The 18,428-nt window shown below is 46.1% G+C and overlaps 1 protein-coding gene across 3 annotated transcripts in view; it reads right to left on the bottom strand.

Annotated features, from left to right (window-relative positions):
* Positions 1-18,428, bottom strand: part of LOC141076747 (oocyte zinc finger protein XlCOF8.4-like) — a 213,643-nt gene that overhangs the window by 161,440 nt on the left and 33,775 nt on the right. For 2 of the 3 annotated variants that reach the window (XM_073564033.1, XM_073564032.1), the window contains exons 2-3: positions 17,816-17,912; positions 17,573-17,731 (exon numbers count right to left, since the gene is read on the bottom strand). In XM_073564033.1, coding sequence (XP_073420134.1) covers positions 17,573-17,731; positions 17,816-17,887 — 231 coding nt within the window. In that variant the 5' untranslated portion in view covers positions 17,888-17,912. The remainder of the gene's footprint in view (positions 1-17,572; positions 17,732-17,815; positions 17,913-18,428) is intronic. The other variant, XM_073564034.1, reaches the window with a different exon arrangement.

The raw sequence follows: 18,428 nt of genomic DNA, 5'->3' as shown, positions 1-18,428 counted from the left end.
CAGTGTATACAGTATAATCTCCCAGCAGTCTCCTCTCTTCATCCAGAATTCTTCAGTGTATACTGTATAATCTCCCAGCAGTCTCCTCTCATCACCCACAATCCTCCAGTGTATACTCTATAATCTCGCAGCAGTTTCCTCTCCTCTCTCCACCCAGAATCCTCCAGTGTATACTGTATAATCTGCCAGCATTCTCCTCTCCGCTCATTACCCACAATCCTCCAGTGTATACTGTATAATCTCCCAGCAGTCTCCTCTCATCACCAAGAATCCTCCAGTGTATACTGTATAATCTCTCATCAGTCTCCTCTCCTCACCCAGAATCCTCCAGTGTATACTGTATAATGTCCCAGCAGTCTCCTCTCATCACGAAGAATCCTCCAGTGTATACTGTATAATCTCCCATCAGTCTCCTCTCCTCACCCAGAATCCTCCAGTGTATACTGTATAATCTCCAAGCAGTCTCCTCTCCGCTCACCACCCAGAATCCTCCAGTGTATACTGAATAATCTCCCAGCAGTCTCCTCTCCGCTCACCACCCAGAATCCTCCAATGTATACTGTATAATCTCCAAGCAGTCTACTCTCCGCTCACCACCCAGAATCCTCCAGTGTATACTGTATAATCTGCAAGCAGTCTCCGCTCACCGCCCAGAATCCTCCAGTGTATACTGTATAATCTCCCAGCAGTCTCCTCTCATCACCAAGAATCCTCCAGTGTATACTGTATAATCTCCCATCAGTCTCCTCTCCTCATCCAGAATCCTCCAGTGTATACTGTATAATCTTCCAGCAGTCTCCTCACCTCTCATCACCCGGAATCCTCTAGAGTATACTGTATAATGTCCCAGCAGTCTCCTCTCATCACTCACAATCCTCCAGTGTATACTGTATAATCTCCCAGCAGTTTCCTCTCCTGTCACCACCAAGAATCCTCCAGTGTATACTGTATAAACTCCCAGCAGTCTCCTCTCATCACCCAGAATCCTCCAGCGTATACTGTATAATCTCCCAGCAGTTTCCTCTCATCACCCAGAATCCTCCAGTGTATACTGTATAATCTGCCAGCAGTTTCCTCTCCTCTCACCACAGAATCCTCCAGTGTATACTGTATAATCTTCCAGCAGTTTCCTCTCCTCTCATCACCCAGAATCCTCCAGTTTATACTGTATAATCTCCCAGCAGTCTCCTTTCATCACCCACAATCCTCCAGTGTATACTGTATAATCTCACAGCAGTTTCCTCTCCTCTCACCACCCATTATCCTCCAGTGTATACTGTATAATCTCCCAGCAGTTTCCTCTCCTCTCACCTCCCAGAATCCTCCAGTGCATACTGTATAATCTCCCATCAGTCTCCTCTCATCACCCACAATCCTCCAGTGTATACTGTATAATCTCCCAGCAGTTTCCTCTCCTCTCATCACCCAGAATACTCCAGTGTATACTGTATAATCTCCCAACTGTTTTCTCTCATCACTCACAATCCTCCAGTGTATACTGTATAATGTCCAAGCAGTCTCCTCTCACCACTCAGAATCCTCCAGTGTATACTGTATAATCTCCCAGCAGTTTCCTCTCATCACCCACAATCCTCCAGTGTATACTGTATAATCTCCCAGCAGTCTCCTTTCATCACCCACAATCCTCCAGTGTATACTGTATAATCTCCCAGCAGTTTCCTCTCCTCTCACCACCCAGAATCCTCCAGTGTATACTGTATAATCTCCCAGCAGTCTCCTCTCATCACCCAGAATCCCCCAGTGTATACTGTATAATCTCCCAACTGTTTTCTCTCATCACTCACAATCCTCCAGTGTATACTGTATAATCTCCCAGCAGTTTCCTCTCATCACCCACAATCCTCCAGTGAATACTGTATAATCTACCAGCAGTTTCCTCTCCTCTCATCACCCAGAATACTCCAGTGTATACTGTATAATCTCCCAGCAGTCTCCTTTCATCACCCACAATCCTCCAGTGTATACTGTATAATCTCCCAGCAGTTTCCTCTCCTCTCTCCACCCAGAATCCTCCAGTGTATACTGTATAATCTGCCAGCAGTCTCCTTTCATCACCCACAATCCTCCAGTGTATACTGTATAATCTCCCAGCAGTTTCCTCTCCTCCCACCACCCAGAATCCTCCAGTTTATACTGTATAATCTCCCAGCAGTCTCCTCTCATCACCCAGAATTCTCCGGTGTATACTGTATAATCTACCAGCAGTCTCCTTTCATCACCCACAATCCTCCAGTGTAAACTGTATAATCTCCCAGAAGTTTCCTCTCCTCTCACCACCCAGAATCCTCCAGTGTATACTGTATAATCTCCCAGCAGTTTCCTCTCACCACTCAGAATCCTCCAGTGTATACTGTATAATCTCCCAGCAGTTTCCTCTCATCACCCACAATCCTCCAGTGTATACTGTATAAGCTCCCAACAGTTTCCTCTCCTCTCATCACCCAGAATACTCCAGTGTATACTGTATAATCTCCCAGCAGTCTCCTCTCACCACCCAGAATCCTCCAGTGTACTGTATAAAATCCCAGCAGTCTCCTCTCATCACCCAGAATCCTTCAGTGTATACTGTATAATCTCCCAGCAGCCTCCTTTCCTCTCACCACCCAGAATACTCTAATGTATACTGTATAATCTTCCAGCAGTCTTCTCTTATCACCCAGAATCCTCCAGTGTATACTGTATAATCTCCCAGCAGTCTCCTCTCATCACACAGAATCCTCCAGCGTATACTGTATAATCTCCCAGCAGTCTCCTCTCATCACACAGAATCCTCCAGTGTATACTGTATAATCTCCCAGCAGTTTTCTCTCATCACCCAGAATTCTCCAGTGTATACTGTATAATCTCCCAGCAGTCTCCTTTCATCACCCACAATCCTCCAGTGTATACTGTATAATCTCCCAGCAGTTTCCTCTCCTCTCACCACCAAGAATCCTCCAGTGTATACTGTATAATCTGCCAGCAGTTTCCTCTCCTCTCACCACCCAGAATCCTCCAGTGTATACTGTATAATCTGCCAGCAGTTTCCTCTCATCACACAGAATCCTCCAGTGTATACTGTATAATCTCCCAGCAGTTTCCTCTCATCACCCAGAATTCTCCAGTGTATACTGTATAATCTCCCAGCAGTCTCCTTTCATCACCCACAATCCTCCAGTGTATACTGTATAATCTCCCAGCAGTTTCCTCTCCTCTCACCACCAAGAATCCTCCAGTGTACACTGTATAATCTGCCAGCAGTTTCCTCTCCTCTCACCACCCAGAATCCTCCAGTGTATACTGTATAATCTGCCAGCAGTCTCCTCTCATCACGCAGAATCCTCCAGTGTATACTGTATAATCTCCCAGCAGTGTCCTATCATCACCCAGAATCCTCCAGTGTATACTGTATAATCTCCCAGCAGTCTCCTTTCCTCTCATCACCCAGAATCCTCCATTGCATACTGTATAATCTCTCAGCAGTCTCCTCGCCTCTCATCACCCAGAATCCTCCACTGCATACTGTATAATTTCCTAGAAGTCTCCTCTCATCAACCAGAATCCTCCAGTGTATACTGTATAATCTCCCAGCAGTCTCCTCTCCTCTCAACACCCAGAATCCTACAGTGTATACAGTATAATCTCCCAGCAGTCTCCTCTCTTCACCCAGAATTCTTCAGTGTATACTGTATAATCTCCCAGCAGTCTCCTCTCATCACCTAGAATCCTCCAGTGTATACTCTATAATCTCGCAGCAGTCTCCTCTCATCAAACAGAATCCTCCAGTGTATAATGTATAATCTCCCAGCATTCTCCTCTCCGCTCATTACCCACAATCCTCCAGTGTATACTGTATAATCTCCCAGCAGTCTCCTCTCATCACCAAGAATCCTCCAGTGTATACTGTATAATCTCTCATCAGTCTGCTCTCCTCACCCAGAATCCTCCAGTGTATACTGTATAATGTCCCAGCAGTCTCCTCTCATCACCAAGAATCCTCCAGTGTATACTGTATAATCTCCCATCAGTCTCCTCTCCTCACCCAGAATCCTCCAGTGTATACTGTATAATATCCAAGCAGTCTCCTCTCCGCTCACCACCCTGAATCCTCCAGTGTATACTGAATAATCTCCCAGCAGTCTCCTCTCCGCTCACCACCCAGAATCCTCCAGTGTATACTGTATAATCTCCAAGCAGTCTACTCTCCGCTCACCACCCAGAATCCTCCAGTGTATACTGTATAATCTGCAAGCAGTCTCCTCTCCGCTCACCACCCAGAATCCGCCAGTGTATACTGTATAATCTCCCAGCAGTCTCCTCTCATCACCAAGAATCCTCCAGTGTATACTGTATAATCTCCCATCAGTCTCCTCTCCTCACCCAGAATCCTCCAGTGTATACTGTATAATCTTCCAGCAGTCTCCTCACCTCTCATCACCCAGAATCCTCCAGAGTATACTGTATAATGTCCCAGCAGTTTCCTCTCCTGTCACCACCAAGGATCCTCCAGTGTATACTGTATAAACTCCCAGCAGTCTCCTCTCATCACCCAGAATCCTCCAGTGTATACTGTATAATCTCCCAGCAGTTTCCTCTCATCACCCAGAATCCTCCAGTGTATACTGTATAATCTCCCAGCAGTTTCCTCTCATCACCCAGAATCCTCCAGTGTATACTGTATAATCTCCCAGCAGTTTCCTCTCCTCTCATCACCCAGAATCCTCCAGTTTATACTGTATAATCTCCCAGCAGTCTCCTTTCATCACCCACAATCCTTCAGTGTATACTGTATAATCTCACAGCAGTTTCCTCTCCTCTCACCACCCATAATCCTCCAGTGTATACTGTATAATCTCCCAGCAGTTTCCTCTCCTCTCACCTCCCAGAATCCTCCAGTGTATACTGTATAATCTCCCATCAGTCTCCTCTCATCACCCACAATCCTCCAGTGTATACTGTATAATCTCCCAGCAGTTTCCTCTCCTCTCATCACCCAGAATACTCCAGTGTATACTGTATAATCTGCCAACTGTTTTCTCTCATCACCCAGAATCCTCCAGTGTATACTGTATAATCTCCCAGCAGTCTCCTCTCACCACTCAGAATCCTCCAGTGTATACTGTATAATCTCCCAGCAGTTTCCTCTCATCACCCACAATCCTCCAGTGTATACTGTATAATCTCCCAGCAGTTGCCTCTCCTCTCATCACCCAGAATACTCCAGTGTATACTGTAAAATCTCCCAGCAGTCTCCTTTCATCACCCACAATCCTCCAGTGTATACTGTATAATCTCCCAGCAGTTTCCTATCCTCTCTCCACCCAGAATCCTCCAGTGTATACTGTATAATCTCCCATCAGTCTCCTCTCATCACCCACAATCCTCCAGTGTATACTGTATAATCTCCCAGCAGTTTCCTCTCCTCTCACCACCCAGAATCCTCCAGTGTATACTGTATAATCTCCCAGCAGTCTCCTCTCATCACCCAGAATCCCCCAGTGTATACTGTATAATCTCCCAGCAGTTTCCTCTCATCACCCACAATCCTCCAGTGTATACTGTATAATCTACCAGCAGTTTCCTCTCCTCTCATCACCCAGAATACTCCAGTGTATACTGTATAATCTCCCAGCAGTCTCCTTTCATCACCCACAATCCTCCAGTGTATACTGTATAATCTCCCAGCAGTTTCCTCTCCTCTCTCCACCCAGAATCCTCCAGTGTATACTGTATAATCTGCCAGCAGTCTCCTTTCATCACCCACAATCCTCGAGTGTATACTGTATAATCTCCCAGCAGTTTCCTCTCCTCTCACCACACAGAATCCTCCAGTGTATACTGTATGATCTCCCAGCAGTTTCCTCTCCTCCCACCACCCAGAATCCTCCAGTTTATACTGTATAATCTCCCAGCAGTCTCCTCTCATCACCCAGAATTCTCCGGTGTATACTGTATAATCTCCCAGAAGTTTCCTCTCCTCTCACCACCCAGAATCCTCCAGTGTATACTGTATAATCTCCCAGCAGTTTCCTCTCACCACTCAGAATCCTCCAGTGTATACTGTATAATCTCCCAGCAGTTTCCTCTCATCACCAACAATCCTCCAGTGTATACTGTATAATCTCCCAGCAGTTTCCTCTCCTCTCATCACCCAGAATACTCCAGTGTATACTGTATAATCTCCCAGCAGTCTCCTTTCATCACCCACAATCCTCCAGTGTATACTGTATAATCTCCCAGCAGTTTCCTCTCCTCTCTCCACCCAGAATCCTCCAGTGTATACTGTATAATCTCCCAGCAGTTTCCTCTCCTCTCACCACCCAGAATCCTCCAGTGTATACTGTATAATCTGCCAGCAGTTTCCTCTCATCACCCAGAATCCTCCAGTGTATACAGTATAATCTCCCAGCAGTTTCCACTCCTCTCATCACCCAGAATCCTCCAGTGTATACTGTATAATCTCCCAGCAGTCTCCTCTCTCATCACCCAGAATCCTCCGGTGTATACTGTATAATCTCCCAGCAGTCTCCTTTCATCACCCACAATCCTCCAGTGTATACTGTATAATCTCCCAGCAGTCTCCTCTCATCACCCAGAATCCTCCGGTGTATACTGTATAATCTCCCAGCAGTTTCCTCTCCTCTCACCACCCAGAATCCTCCAGTGTATACTGTATAATCTGCCAGCAGTTTCCTCTCATCACCCAGAATCCTCCAGTGTATACTGTATAATCTACCAGCAGTCTCCTCTCATCACCCAGAATCCTCCAGTGTATACTGTATAATCTCCCAGCAGTCTCCTCTCATCACCCAGAATCCTCCAGTGTATACTGTATAATCTCCCAGCAGTCTCCTCTCATCACCCAGAATCCTCCGGTGTATACTGTATAATCTCCCAGCAGTCTCCTCTTCTCTCACCACCCAGAATCCTCCAGTGTATACTGTATAATCTGCCAGCAGTTTCCTCTCATCACCCAGAATCCTCCAGTGTATACTGTATAATCTCCCAGCAGTCTCCTCTCATCACTCAGAATCCTCCAGTGAATACTGTATAAGCTCCCAGCAGTCTCCTCTCACCACCCAGAATCCTCCAGTGTACTGTATAAAATCCCAGCAGTCTCCTCTCATCACCCAGAATCCTTCAGTGTGTACTGTATAATCTCCCAGCAGCCTCCTTTCCTCTCACCACCCAGAATCCTCCAATGTATACTGTATAATCTTCCAGCAGTCTCCTCTCATCACCCACAATACTCCAGTGTATACTGTCTAATCTCCCAGCAGTTTCCTCTCATCACCCAGAATTCTCCAGTGTATACTGTATAATCTCCCAGCAGTCTCCTCTCATCACCCAGAATCCTCCGGTGTATACTGTATAATCTTCAAGCAGTCTCCTCTCATCACCCAGAATCCTTCAGTGTGTACTGTATAATCTCCCAGCAGCCTCCTTTCCTCTCACCACCCAGAATCCTCCAATGTATACTGTATAATCTTCCAGCAGTCTTCTCTTATCACCCAGAATCCTCCAGCGTATACTGTATAATCTCCCAGCAGTTTCCTCTCATCACCCAGAATCCTCCAGTGTATACTGTATAATCTCCCAGAAGTTTCCTCTCCTCTCACCACACAGAATCCTCCAGTGTATACTGTATAATCTCCCAGCAGTTTCCTCTCATCACCCACAATCCTCCAGTGTATACTGTATAATCTCCCAGAAGTTTCCTCTCCTCTCATCACCCAGAATACTCCAGTGTATACTGTATAATCTCCCAGCAGTCTCCTTTCATCACCCACAATCCTCCAGTGTATACTGTATAATCTCCCAGCAGTTTCCTCTCCTCTCTCCACCCAGAATCCTCCAGTGTATACTGTATAATCTGCCAGCAGTCTCCTTTCATCACCCACAATCCTCGAGTGTATACTGTATAATCTCACAGCAGTTTCCTCTCCTCTCACCACACAGAATCCTCCAGTGTATACTGTATAATCTCCCAGCAGTCTCCTCTCATCACCCAGAATTCTCCGGTGTATACTGTATAATCTCCCAGAAGTTTCCTCTCCTCTCACCACCCAGAATCCTCCAGTGTATACTGTATAATCTCCCAGCAGTTTCCTCTCACCACTCAGAATCCTCCAGTGTATACTGTATAATCTCCCAGCAGTTTCCTCTCATCACCAACAATCTTCCAGTGTATACTGTATAATCTCCCAGCAGTTTCCTCTCCTCTCATCACCCAGAATACTCCAGTGTATACTGTATAATCTCCCAGCAGTCTCCTTTCATCACCCACAATCCTCCAGTGTATACTGTATAATCTCCCAGCAGTTTCCTCTCCTCTCTCCACCCAGAATCCTCCAGTGTATACTGTATAATCTCCCAGCAGTTTCCTCTCCTCTCACCACCCAGAATCCTCCAGTGTATACTGTATAATCTGCCAGCAGTTTCCTCTCATCACCCAGAATCCTCCAGTGTATACAGTATAATCTCCCAGCAGTTTCCACTCCTCTCATCACCCAGAATCCTCCAGTGTATACTGTATAATCTCCCAGCAGTCTCCTCTCTCATCACCCAGAATCCTCCGGTGTATACTGTATAATCTCCCAGCAGTCTCCTTTCATCACCCACAATCCTCCAGTGTATACTGTATAATCTCCCAGCAGTCTCCTCTCATCACCCAGAATCCTCCGGTGTATACTGTATAATCTCCCAGCAGTTTCCTCTCCTCTCACCACCCAGAATCCTCCAGTGTATACTGTATAATCTGCCAGCAGTTTCCTCTCATCACCCAGAATCCTCCAGTGTATACTGTATAATCTACCAGCAGTCTCCTCTCATCACCCAGAATCCTCCAGTGTATACTGTATAATCTCCCAGCAGTCTCCTCTCATCACCCAGAATCCTCCAGTGTATACTGTATAATCTCCCAGCAGTCTCCTCTCATCACCCAGAATCCTCCGGTGTATACTGTATAATCTCCCAGCAGTCTCCTCTTCTCTCACCACCCAGAATCCTCCAGTGTATACTGTATAATCTGCCAGCAGTTTCCTCTCATCACCCAGAATCCTCCAGTGTATACTGTATAATCTCCCAGCAGTCTCCTCTCATCACTCAGAATCCTCCAGTGAATACTGTATAAGCTCCCAGCAGTCTCCTCTCACCACCCAGAATCCTCCAGTGTACTGTATAAAATCCCAGCAGTCTCCTCTCATCACCCAGAATCCTTCAGTGTGTACTGTATAATCTCCCAGCAGCCTCCTTTCCTCTCACCACCCAGAATCCTCCAATGTATACTGTATAATCTTCCAGCAGTCTCCTCTCATCACCCACAATACTCCAGTGTATACTGTCTAATCTCCCAGCAGTTTCCTCTCATCACCCAGAATTCTCCAGTGTATACTGTATAATCTCCCAGCAGTCTCCTCTCATCACCCAGAATCCTCCGGTGTATACTGTATAATCTTCAAGCAGTCTCCTCTCATCACCCAGAATCCTTCAGTGTGTACTGTATAATCTCCCAGCAGCCTCCTTTCCTCTCACCACCCAGAATCCTCCAATGTATACTGTATAATCTTCCAGCAGTCTTCTCTTATCACCCAGAATCCTCCAGCGTATACTGTATAATCTCCCAGCAGTTTCCTCTCATCACCCAGAATCCTCCAGTGTATACTGTATAATCTCCCAGAAGTTTCCTCTCCTCTCACCACACAGAATCCTCCAGTGTATACTGTATAATCTCCCAGCAGTTTCCTCTCATCACCCAGAATCCTCCAGTGTATACTGTATAATCTCCCAGAAGTTTCCTCTCCTCTCACCACACAGAATCCTCCAGTGTATACTGTATAACCTCCCAGCAATCTCCTCTCATCACTCACAATCCTCCAGTGTATACTGTATAATCTCCCAGCAGTCTCCTCTCATCACTCAAAATCCTCCAGTGTATACTGTATAATCTCCCAGCAGTTTCCTCTCATCTCACCACACAGAATCCTCCAGTGTATACTGTATAATCTCCCAGAAGTTTCCTCTCCTCTCACCACACAGAATCCTCCAGTGTATACTGTATAATCTCCCAGCAGTCTCCTCTCATCACTCACAATCCTCCAGTGTATACTGTATAATCTCCCAGCAGTCTCCTCTCATCACTCAATATCCTCCAGTGTATACTGTATAATCTACCAGAAGTTTACTCTCCTCTCACCACACAGAATCCTCCAGTGTATACTGTATAATCTCCCAGCAGTTTCCTCACCTCTCATCACCCACAATCCTCCATTGTATACTGTATAATCTCCCAGCTGTCTTCTCTCATCACTCAGAATCCTCCAGTGTATACTGTATAATCTCACAGCAGTCTCCTCTCATCACCCAGAATTCTCCAGTGTATACGGTATAATCTCCCAGCAGTCTCCTCTCATCACCCAGAATCCTCCAGTGTATACTGTATAATCTCCCAGCAGTCTCCTCTCATCATCCAGAATCCTCCAGTGTATACGGTATAATCTCCCAGCAGTCTTCTCTAATCACCCAGAATCCTCCAGCGTATACTGTATAATCTCCTAGCAGTTTCCTCTCATCACCCAGAATCCTTCAGTGTATACTGTATAATCTCCCAGCAGTCTCCTCTCATCACTCAGAATCCTCCAGTGTATACTGTATAATCTCCCAGCAGTTTTCTCTCCTCTCACCACCCAGAATCCTCCAGTGTATACTGTATAATCTCCCAGCAGTTTCCTCTCCTCTCACCACCCAGAATCCTCCAGTGTACACTGTATAATCTGCCAGCAGTTTCCTCTCATCACAATCCTTCAGTGTATACTGTATAATCTCCCAGCAGTCTCCTCTCATCACCCACAATCTTCAAGTGCATACTGTATAATCTCACAGCAGTCTCCTCTCATCACCCAGAATTCTCCAGTGTATACCGTATAATCTCCCAGCAGTCTCCTCTCATCACTCAGAATCCTCCAGTGTATACTGTATAATCTCCCAGCAGTTTCCTCTCCTCTCATCACCCAGAATCCTCCAGTGTACACTGTATAATCTCCCAGCAGTTTCCTCTCATCACCCACAATCCTCCAGTGTATACTGTATAATCTCCCAGCAGTCTCCTATCATCACCCAGAATCCTCCAGTGTATACTGTATAATCTCCCAGCATTTTCCTCTCATCACCCAGAATCGTCCAGTGCATACTGTATAATCTCCCAGCAGTTTCCTCTCCTCTCACCACCCAGAATCCCCAGTGTACACTGTATAATCTCCCAACAGTCTCCTGTCATCACCCAGCATCCTCCAGTGCATACTGTATAATCTCCCAGCAGTCTCCTCTCCTCTCGTCACCCAGAATCCTCCAGTGTATACTGTATAATCTCCCAGCAGTCTCCTCTCCTCTCGTCACCCAGAATCCTCCAGTGTATGCTGTATAATCTCAGAGCAGTCTCCTCTCATCACCCAGAATCCTCCAGTGTCAACATCTTTATCAACGATTTAGATGAAGGAATTGAGGGTAAGCTGATTAAATTTGCTGATGACACAAAGCTAGGAGGGATAGCTAATACTAGAGAAGAGAGAGAGAGGATTCAAAAAGATATAAATAAACTGGAGAAGTGGGCAGCAACTAACAGAATGGTTTTTAACAGGGAAAAATGCAAAGTACTACATCTGGGCAATAAAAATGAAAAAAGCATATATAGAATGGGAGGGATAGGCCTAAGCAACAGCACATGTGAAAAAGACTTGGGTATACTAATAGATCACAGACTGAATATGAGTCAACAGTGTGATGCAGCAGCAAAAAAGGCAAATGCAATTCTAGGATGTATTAACAGAAGCATACAGTCTAGATCACGTGAAGTCATTATTTCCCTCTACTCCTCTTTGGTCAGACCTCATCTGGAATATTGTGTCCAGTTTTGGGCACCACATTTTAAAAAAAGACATCAACAAACTGGAGCAAGTTCAGAAAAGAGCAACCAGAATGGTGACTGGTCTGCAAACCCTGTCTTATGAGGAAAGGTTGCAGGATTTGGGATTGTTTAGTTTGCAAAAGAGAAGACTGAGAGGAGACTTAATAGCTGTCTACAAATATCTCAAGGGCTGTCACATTGTAGAAGGATCAACTTTATTCTCATTTTCACAAGGAAAGACTAGAAGCAATGGGATGAAACTGAATGGGAGGAGACACAGATTAGATATTAGAAAAAACTTTTTGACAGTTAGTGATCAATGAGTGGAACAAGCTGCCACGAGAAGTGGTGAGTTCTCCTTCAATGGAAGTCTTCAAATAGAGGCTGGACAGACATGTGACTGGGATGATTTAGCGAATCCTGCTTTGAGCAGGGGGTTGGACCAGATGGCCCAGGAGGTCCCTTCCAACTCTACAATTCTATGATACTGTATAATCTCCCAGCAGTTTCCTCTCATCACCCAGAATCCTCCAGTGTATAATGTATAATCTCCCAGCAGTCTCCTCTCCTCTCATCACCCAGAATCCTCCAGTGTATACTGTATAATCTCCCAGCAGTCTCCTCTCCTCTCATCACCCAGAATCCTCCAGTGTACAGTGTATAATCTCCCAGCAGTCTCCTCTCCTCTCATCACCCAGAATCCTCCTGTGTATACTGTATAATCTCCCAGCAGTCTCCTCTCCTCTCATCACCCAGAATCCTCCAGTGTATACTGTATAGTCTCCCAGCAGTCTCCTCTCATCACCCAGAATCCTCCAGTGTATACTGTATATTCTCCCAGCAGTCTCCTCTCATCACCCAGAATCCTCCAGTGTATACTGTATAATCTCCCAGCAGTCTCCTCTCCTCACCCAGAATCCTCCAGTGTATACTGTATAATCTCCCAGCAGTCTCCTCTCCTCTCATCACCCAGAATCCTCCAGTGTATACTGTATAATCTCCCAGCAGTCTCCTCTCATCACCCAGAATCCTCCATTGTATACTGTATAATCTCCCAGCAGTCTCCTCTACTCTCATCAGCCAGAATCCTCCATTGTATACTGTATAATCTCCCAGCAGTCTCCTCTCATCAGCCAGAATCCTCCAGTGTATACTGTATAATCTCCCAGCAGTCTCCTCTCATCACCCAGAATCCTCCAGTGTATACTGTATAATCTCCCAACAGTCTCCTGTCATCACCCAGAATCCTCCAGTGTATACTGTATAATCTCCCAGCAGTCTGCTCTCCTCTCATCACCCAGAATCCTCCAGTGTATACTGTATAATCTCCCAGCAGTCTCCTCTCATCACCCAGAATCCTCCAGTGTATACTGTATAATCTCCCAGCAGTCTCCTCTCATCACCCAGAATCCTCCAGTGTATACTGTATAATCTCCCAGCAGTCTCCTCTCCTCTCATCACCCAGAATCCTCCAGTGTACAGTGTATAATCTCCCAGCAGTCTCCTCTCCTCTCATCACCCAGAATCCTCCTGTGTATACTATATAATCTCCCAGCAGTCTCCTCTCCTCTCATCACCCAGAATCCTCCAGTGTATACTGTATAGTCTCCCAGCAGTCTCCTCTCATCACCCAGAATCCTCCAGTGTATACTGTATAATCTCCCAGCAGTCTCCTCTCCTCACCCAGAATCCTCCAGTGTATACTGTATAATCTCCCAGCAGTCTCCTCTCCTCTCATCACCCAGAATCCTCCAGTGTATACTGTATAATCTCCCAGCAGTCTCCTCTCATCACCCAGAATCCTCCATTGTATACTGTATAATCTCCCAGCAGTCTCCTCTACTCTCATCACCCAGAATCCTCCAGTGTATACTGTATAATCTCCCAGCAGTCTCCTCTCATCACCCAGAATCCTCCAGTGTATACTGTATAATCTCCCAGCAGTCTCCTCTCATCACCCACAATCTTCCAGTGCATACTGTATAATCTCCCAGCAGTCTCCTCTCCTCTCATCACCCAGAATCCTCCAGTGTATACTGTATAATCTCCCAGCAGTCTCCTCTCATCACCCAGAATCCTCCAGTGTATACTATATAATCTGCCAGCAGTTTCCTCTCCTCTCACCACCCAGAATCCTCCAGTGTATACTGTATAATCTCCCAACAGTCTCCTGTCATCACCCAGAATCCTCCAGTGTATACTGTATAATCTCCCAGCAGTCTGCTCTCCTCTCATCACCCAGAATCCTCCAGTGTATACTGTATAATCTCCCAGCAGTCTCCTCTCATCACCCAGAATCCTCCAGTGTATACTGTATAATCTCCCAGCAGTCTCCTCTCATCACCCAGAATCCTCCAGTGTATACTGTATAATCTCCCAGCAGTCTCCTCTCATCACCCAGAATCCTCCAGTGTATACTGTATAATCTCCCAGCAGTCTCCTCTCCTCTCATCACCCACAATCCTCCAGTGTATACTGTATAATCTCCCAGCAGTCTCCTCTCCTCTCATCACCCACAATCCTCCAGTGTATACTGTATAATCTCCCAGCAGTCTCCTCTCCTCTCATCACCCACAATCCTCCAGTGTATACTGTATAATCTCCCAGCAGTCTCCTCTCATCACCCAGAATCCTCCAGTGTATACTGTATAATCTCCCAGCAGTCTCCTCTCATCACCCAGAATCCTCCAGTGTATACTGTATAATCTCCCAGCAGTCTCCTCTCCTCTCATCACCCAGAATCCTCCAGTGTATACTGTATAATCTCCCAGCAGTCTCCTCTCATCACCCAGAATCCTCCAGTGTATACTGTATAATCTCCCAGCAGTCTCCTCTCCTCTCATCACCCAGAATCCTCCAGTGTATACTGTATAATCTCCCAGCAGTCTCCTCTCCTCTCATCACCCACAATCCTCCAGTGTATACTGTATAATCTCCCAGCAGTCTCCTCTCATCACCCAGAATCCTCCAGTGTATACTGTATAATCTCCCAGCAGTCTCCTCTCCTCTCATCACCCACAATCCTCCAGTGTATACTGTATAATCTCCCAGCAGTCTCCTCTCATCACCCAGAATCCTCCAGTGTATACTGTATAATCTCCCAGCAGTCTCCTCTCATCACCCAGAATCCTCCAGTGTATACTGTATAGTCTCCCAGCAGTCTCCTCTCATCACCCAGAATCCTCCAGTGTATACTGTATAATCTCCCAGCAGTCTCCTCTCATCACCCAGAATCCTCCAGTGTATACTGTATAATCTCCCAGCAGTCTCCTCTCCTCTCATCACCCAGAATCCTCCAGTGTATACTGTATAATCTCCCAGCAGTCTCCTCTCCTCTCATCACCCAGAATCCTCCAGTGTATACTGTATAATCTCCCAGCAGTCTCCTCTCATCACCCAGAATCCTCCATTGTATACTGTATAATCTCCCAGCAGTCTCCTCTACTCTCATCACCCAGAATCCTCCAGTGTATACTGTATAATCTCCCAGCAGTCTCCTCTCATCACCCAGAATCCTCCATTGTATACTGTATAATCTCCCAGCAGTCTCCTCTCCTCTCATCACCCAGAATCCTCCAGTGTATACTGTATAATCTCCCAGCAGTCTCCTCTCCTCTCATCACCCAGAATCCTCCAGTGTATACTGTATAATCTCCCAGCAGTCTCCTCTCATCACCCAGAATCCTCCATTGTATACTGTATAATCTCCCAGCAGTCTCCTCTACTCTCATCACCCAGAATCCTCCAGTGTATACTGTATAATCTCCCAGCAGTCTCCTCTCATCACCCACAATCTTCCAGTGCATACTGTATAATCTCCCAGCAGTCTCCTCTCCTCTCATCACCCAGAATCCTCCAGTGTATACTGTATAATCTCCCAGCAGTCTCCGCTCATCACCCAGAATCCTCCAGTGTATACTGTATAATCTCCCAACAGTCTCCTGTCATCACCCAGAATCCTCCAGTGTATACTGTATAATCTCCCAGCAGTCTGCTCTCCTCTCATCACCCAGAATCCTCCAGTGTATACTGTATAATCTCCCAGCAGTCTCCTCTCATCACCCAGAATCCTCCAGTGTATACTGTATAATCTCCCAGCAGTCTCCTCTCATCACCCAGAATCCTCCAGTGTATACTGTATAATCTCCCAGCAGTCTCCTCTCATCACCCAGAATCCTCCAGTGTATACTGTATAATCTCCCAGCAGTCTCCTCTCCTCTCATCACCCAGAATCCTCCAGTGTATACTGTATAATCTCCCAGCAGTCTCCTCTCCTCTCATCACCCACAATCCTCCAGTGTATACTGTATAATCTCCCAGCAGTCTCCTCTCCTCTCATCACCCACAATCCTCCAGTGTATACTGTATAATCTCCCAGCAGTCTCCTCTCATCACCCAGAATCCTCCAGTGTATACTGTATAATCTCCCAGCAGTCTCCTCTCCTCTCATCACCCACAATCCTCCAGTGTATACTGTATAATCTCCCAGCAGTCTCCTCTCATCACCCAGAATCCTCCAGTGTATACTGTATAATCTCCCAGCAGTCTCCTCTCATCACCCAGAATCCTCCAGTGTATACTGTATAATCTCCCAGCAGTCTCCTCTCATCACCCAGAATCCTCCAGTGTATACTGTATAATCTCCCAGCAGTCTCCTCTCATCACCCACAATCCTCCAGTGTATACTGTATAATCTCCCAGCAGTCTCCTCTCATCACCCAGAATCCTCCAGTGTATACTGTATAATCTCCCAGCAGTCTCCTCTCCTCTCATCACCCACAATCCTCCAGTGTATACTGTATAATCTCCCAGCAGTCTCCTCTCATCACCCAGAATCCTCCAGTGTATACTGTATAATCTCCCAGCAGTCTCCTCTCATCACCCAGAATCCTCCAGTGTATACTGTATAATCTCCCAGCAGTCTCCTCTCATCACCCAGAATCCTCCAGTGTATACTGTATAATCTCCCAGCAGTCTCCTCTCATCACCCAGAATCCTCCAGTGTATACTGTATAATCTCCCAGCAGTCTCCTCTCATCACCCAGAATCCTCCAGTGTATACTGTATAATCTCCCAGCAGTCTCCTCTCATCACCCAGAATCCTCCAGTGTATACTGTATAATCTCCCAGCAGTCTCCTCTCATCACCCAGAATCCTCCTGTGTATACTGTATAATCTCCCAGCAGTCTCCTCTCATCACCCAGAATCCTCCAGTGTATACTGTATAATCTCCCAGCAGTCTCCTCTCATCACCCAGAATCCTCCAGTGTATACTGTATAATCTCCCAGCAGTCTCCTCTCATCACCCAGAATCCTCCAGTGTACACTGTATAATCTCCCAGCAGTCTCCTCTCATCACCCAGAATCCTCCAGTGTATACTGTATAATCTCCCAGCAGTCTCCTCTCATCACCCAGAATCCTCCAGTGTATACTGTATAATCTCCCAGCAGTCTCCTCTCATCACCCAGAATCCTCCAGTGTATACTGTATAATCTCCCAGCAGTCTCCTCTCCTCTCATCACCCAGAATCCTCCAGTGTATACTGTATAATCTCCCAGCAGTCTCCTCTCCTCTCATCCCCCAGAATCCTCCAGTGTATACTGTATAATCTCCCAGCAGTCTCCTCTCATCACCCAGAATCCTCCAGTGTATTATTTCCCAGAATTCACCTCTCCAGTCAGCAGCTCAGTGATCGTGTTGGTGATTTCCAGGATTTCTTGGGGTTTGTTTCTCTTTTGCAGAAGCGTGTGTAAGGTTGTAGTTATTGGACCCTGGTGGCTGCGGAGTTCTTCAGCCTCATTCCCGGTCTTCCTCACTACCATGTAATCCTGTGTAGGGAGACAATGGCGTCAGTATAATAAGTCCCGGTCTGGACTGTATTCCACCACAGCAGACAATATCGGTGGCCTCACCTCCCCGGTCAGCAGGGAGATTATCTGTAGGGTCAGGGCCAAGATTCTCTCTGATATCTGACCTCTGTCCATTCTGTGTGAGGAACATGTGACCAGACTAAAGGAGGAAGGAAGAATGAGACGTAAGGTAAGTATGTGCCCCCCATTCACGCCTGGGAGGTGTTCTGTCATTAATCTTACAAACCACATCCACACATACACACCGACATACATGAATACACATACACACAGACACGTGCAGTAAGAAGACAGGGAGTATTTTAATCATATTATAATCTTATGCCGAATTTCCAACTCCAAACTGTACGGAATGAAGCAGATCAGGGGATCTGTCTGTGTAATGAAGTAGGGGGGTCTACAAATATAACACCCTTTGTCAAGGTCTTCAGAATAATTAGGCAGCTCATTTTCATCAGGAAAAATAAAATTAGACTTAGTGGTACGTCACTATCTAGGAAGCCTCCATTAAAGCTCCACTGGTCGATTCTCCACCCTGCTAGTCACTTTATGTCCTCAGTGTTTGTTTTAACCCCTTTAACCCCGAGGATGGTTTGAACGTTAATGACAATTTTTGCAATTGTGACCACGGTCACTTTATGAGGTAATAACTCTG

The sequence above is a fragment of the Dendrobates tinctorius genome, unplaced genomic scaffold (genome assembly GCF_039654945.1).
Source record: "Dendrobates tinctorius isolate UK_male_01 unplaced genomic scaffold, ASM3965494v1 ptg000423l, whole genome shotgun sequence".
NCBI classification, from domain to species: Eukaryota; Metazoa; Chordata; class Amphibia; order Anura; family Dendrobatidae; genus Dendrobates; species Dendrobates tinctorius.
The sequence above is the reverse complement of the archived record's forward strand: the minus strand, read 5'-3'. Positions and strand labels throughout refer to the sequence as shown.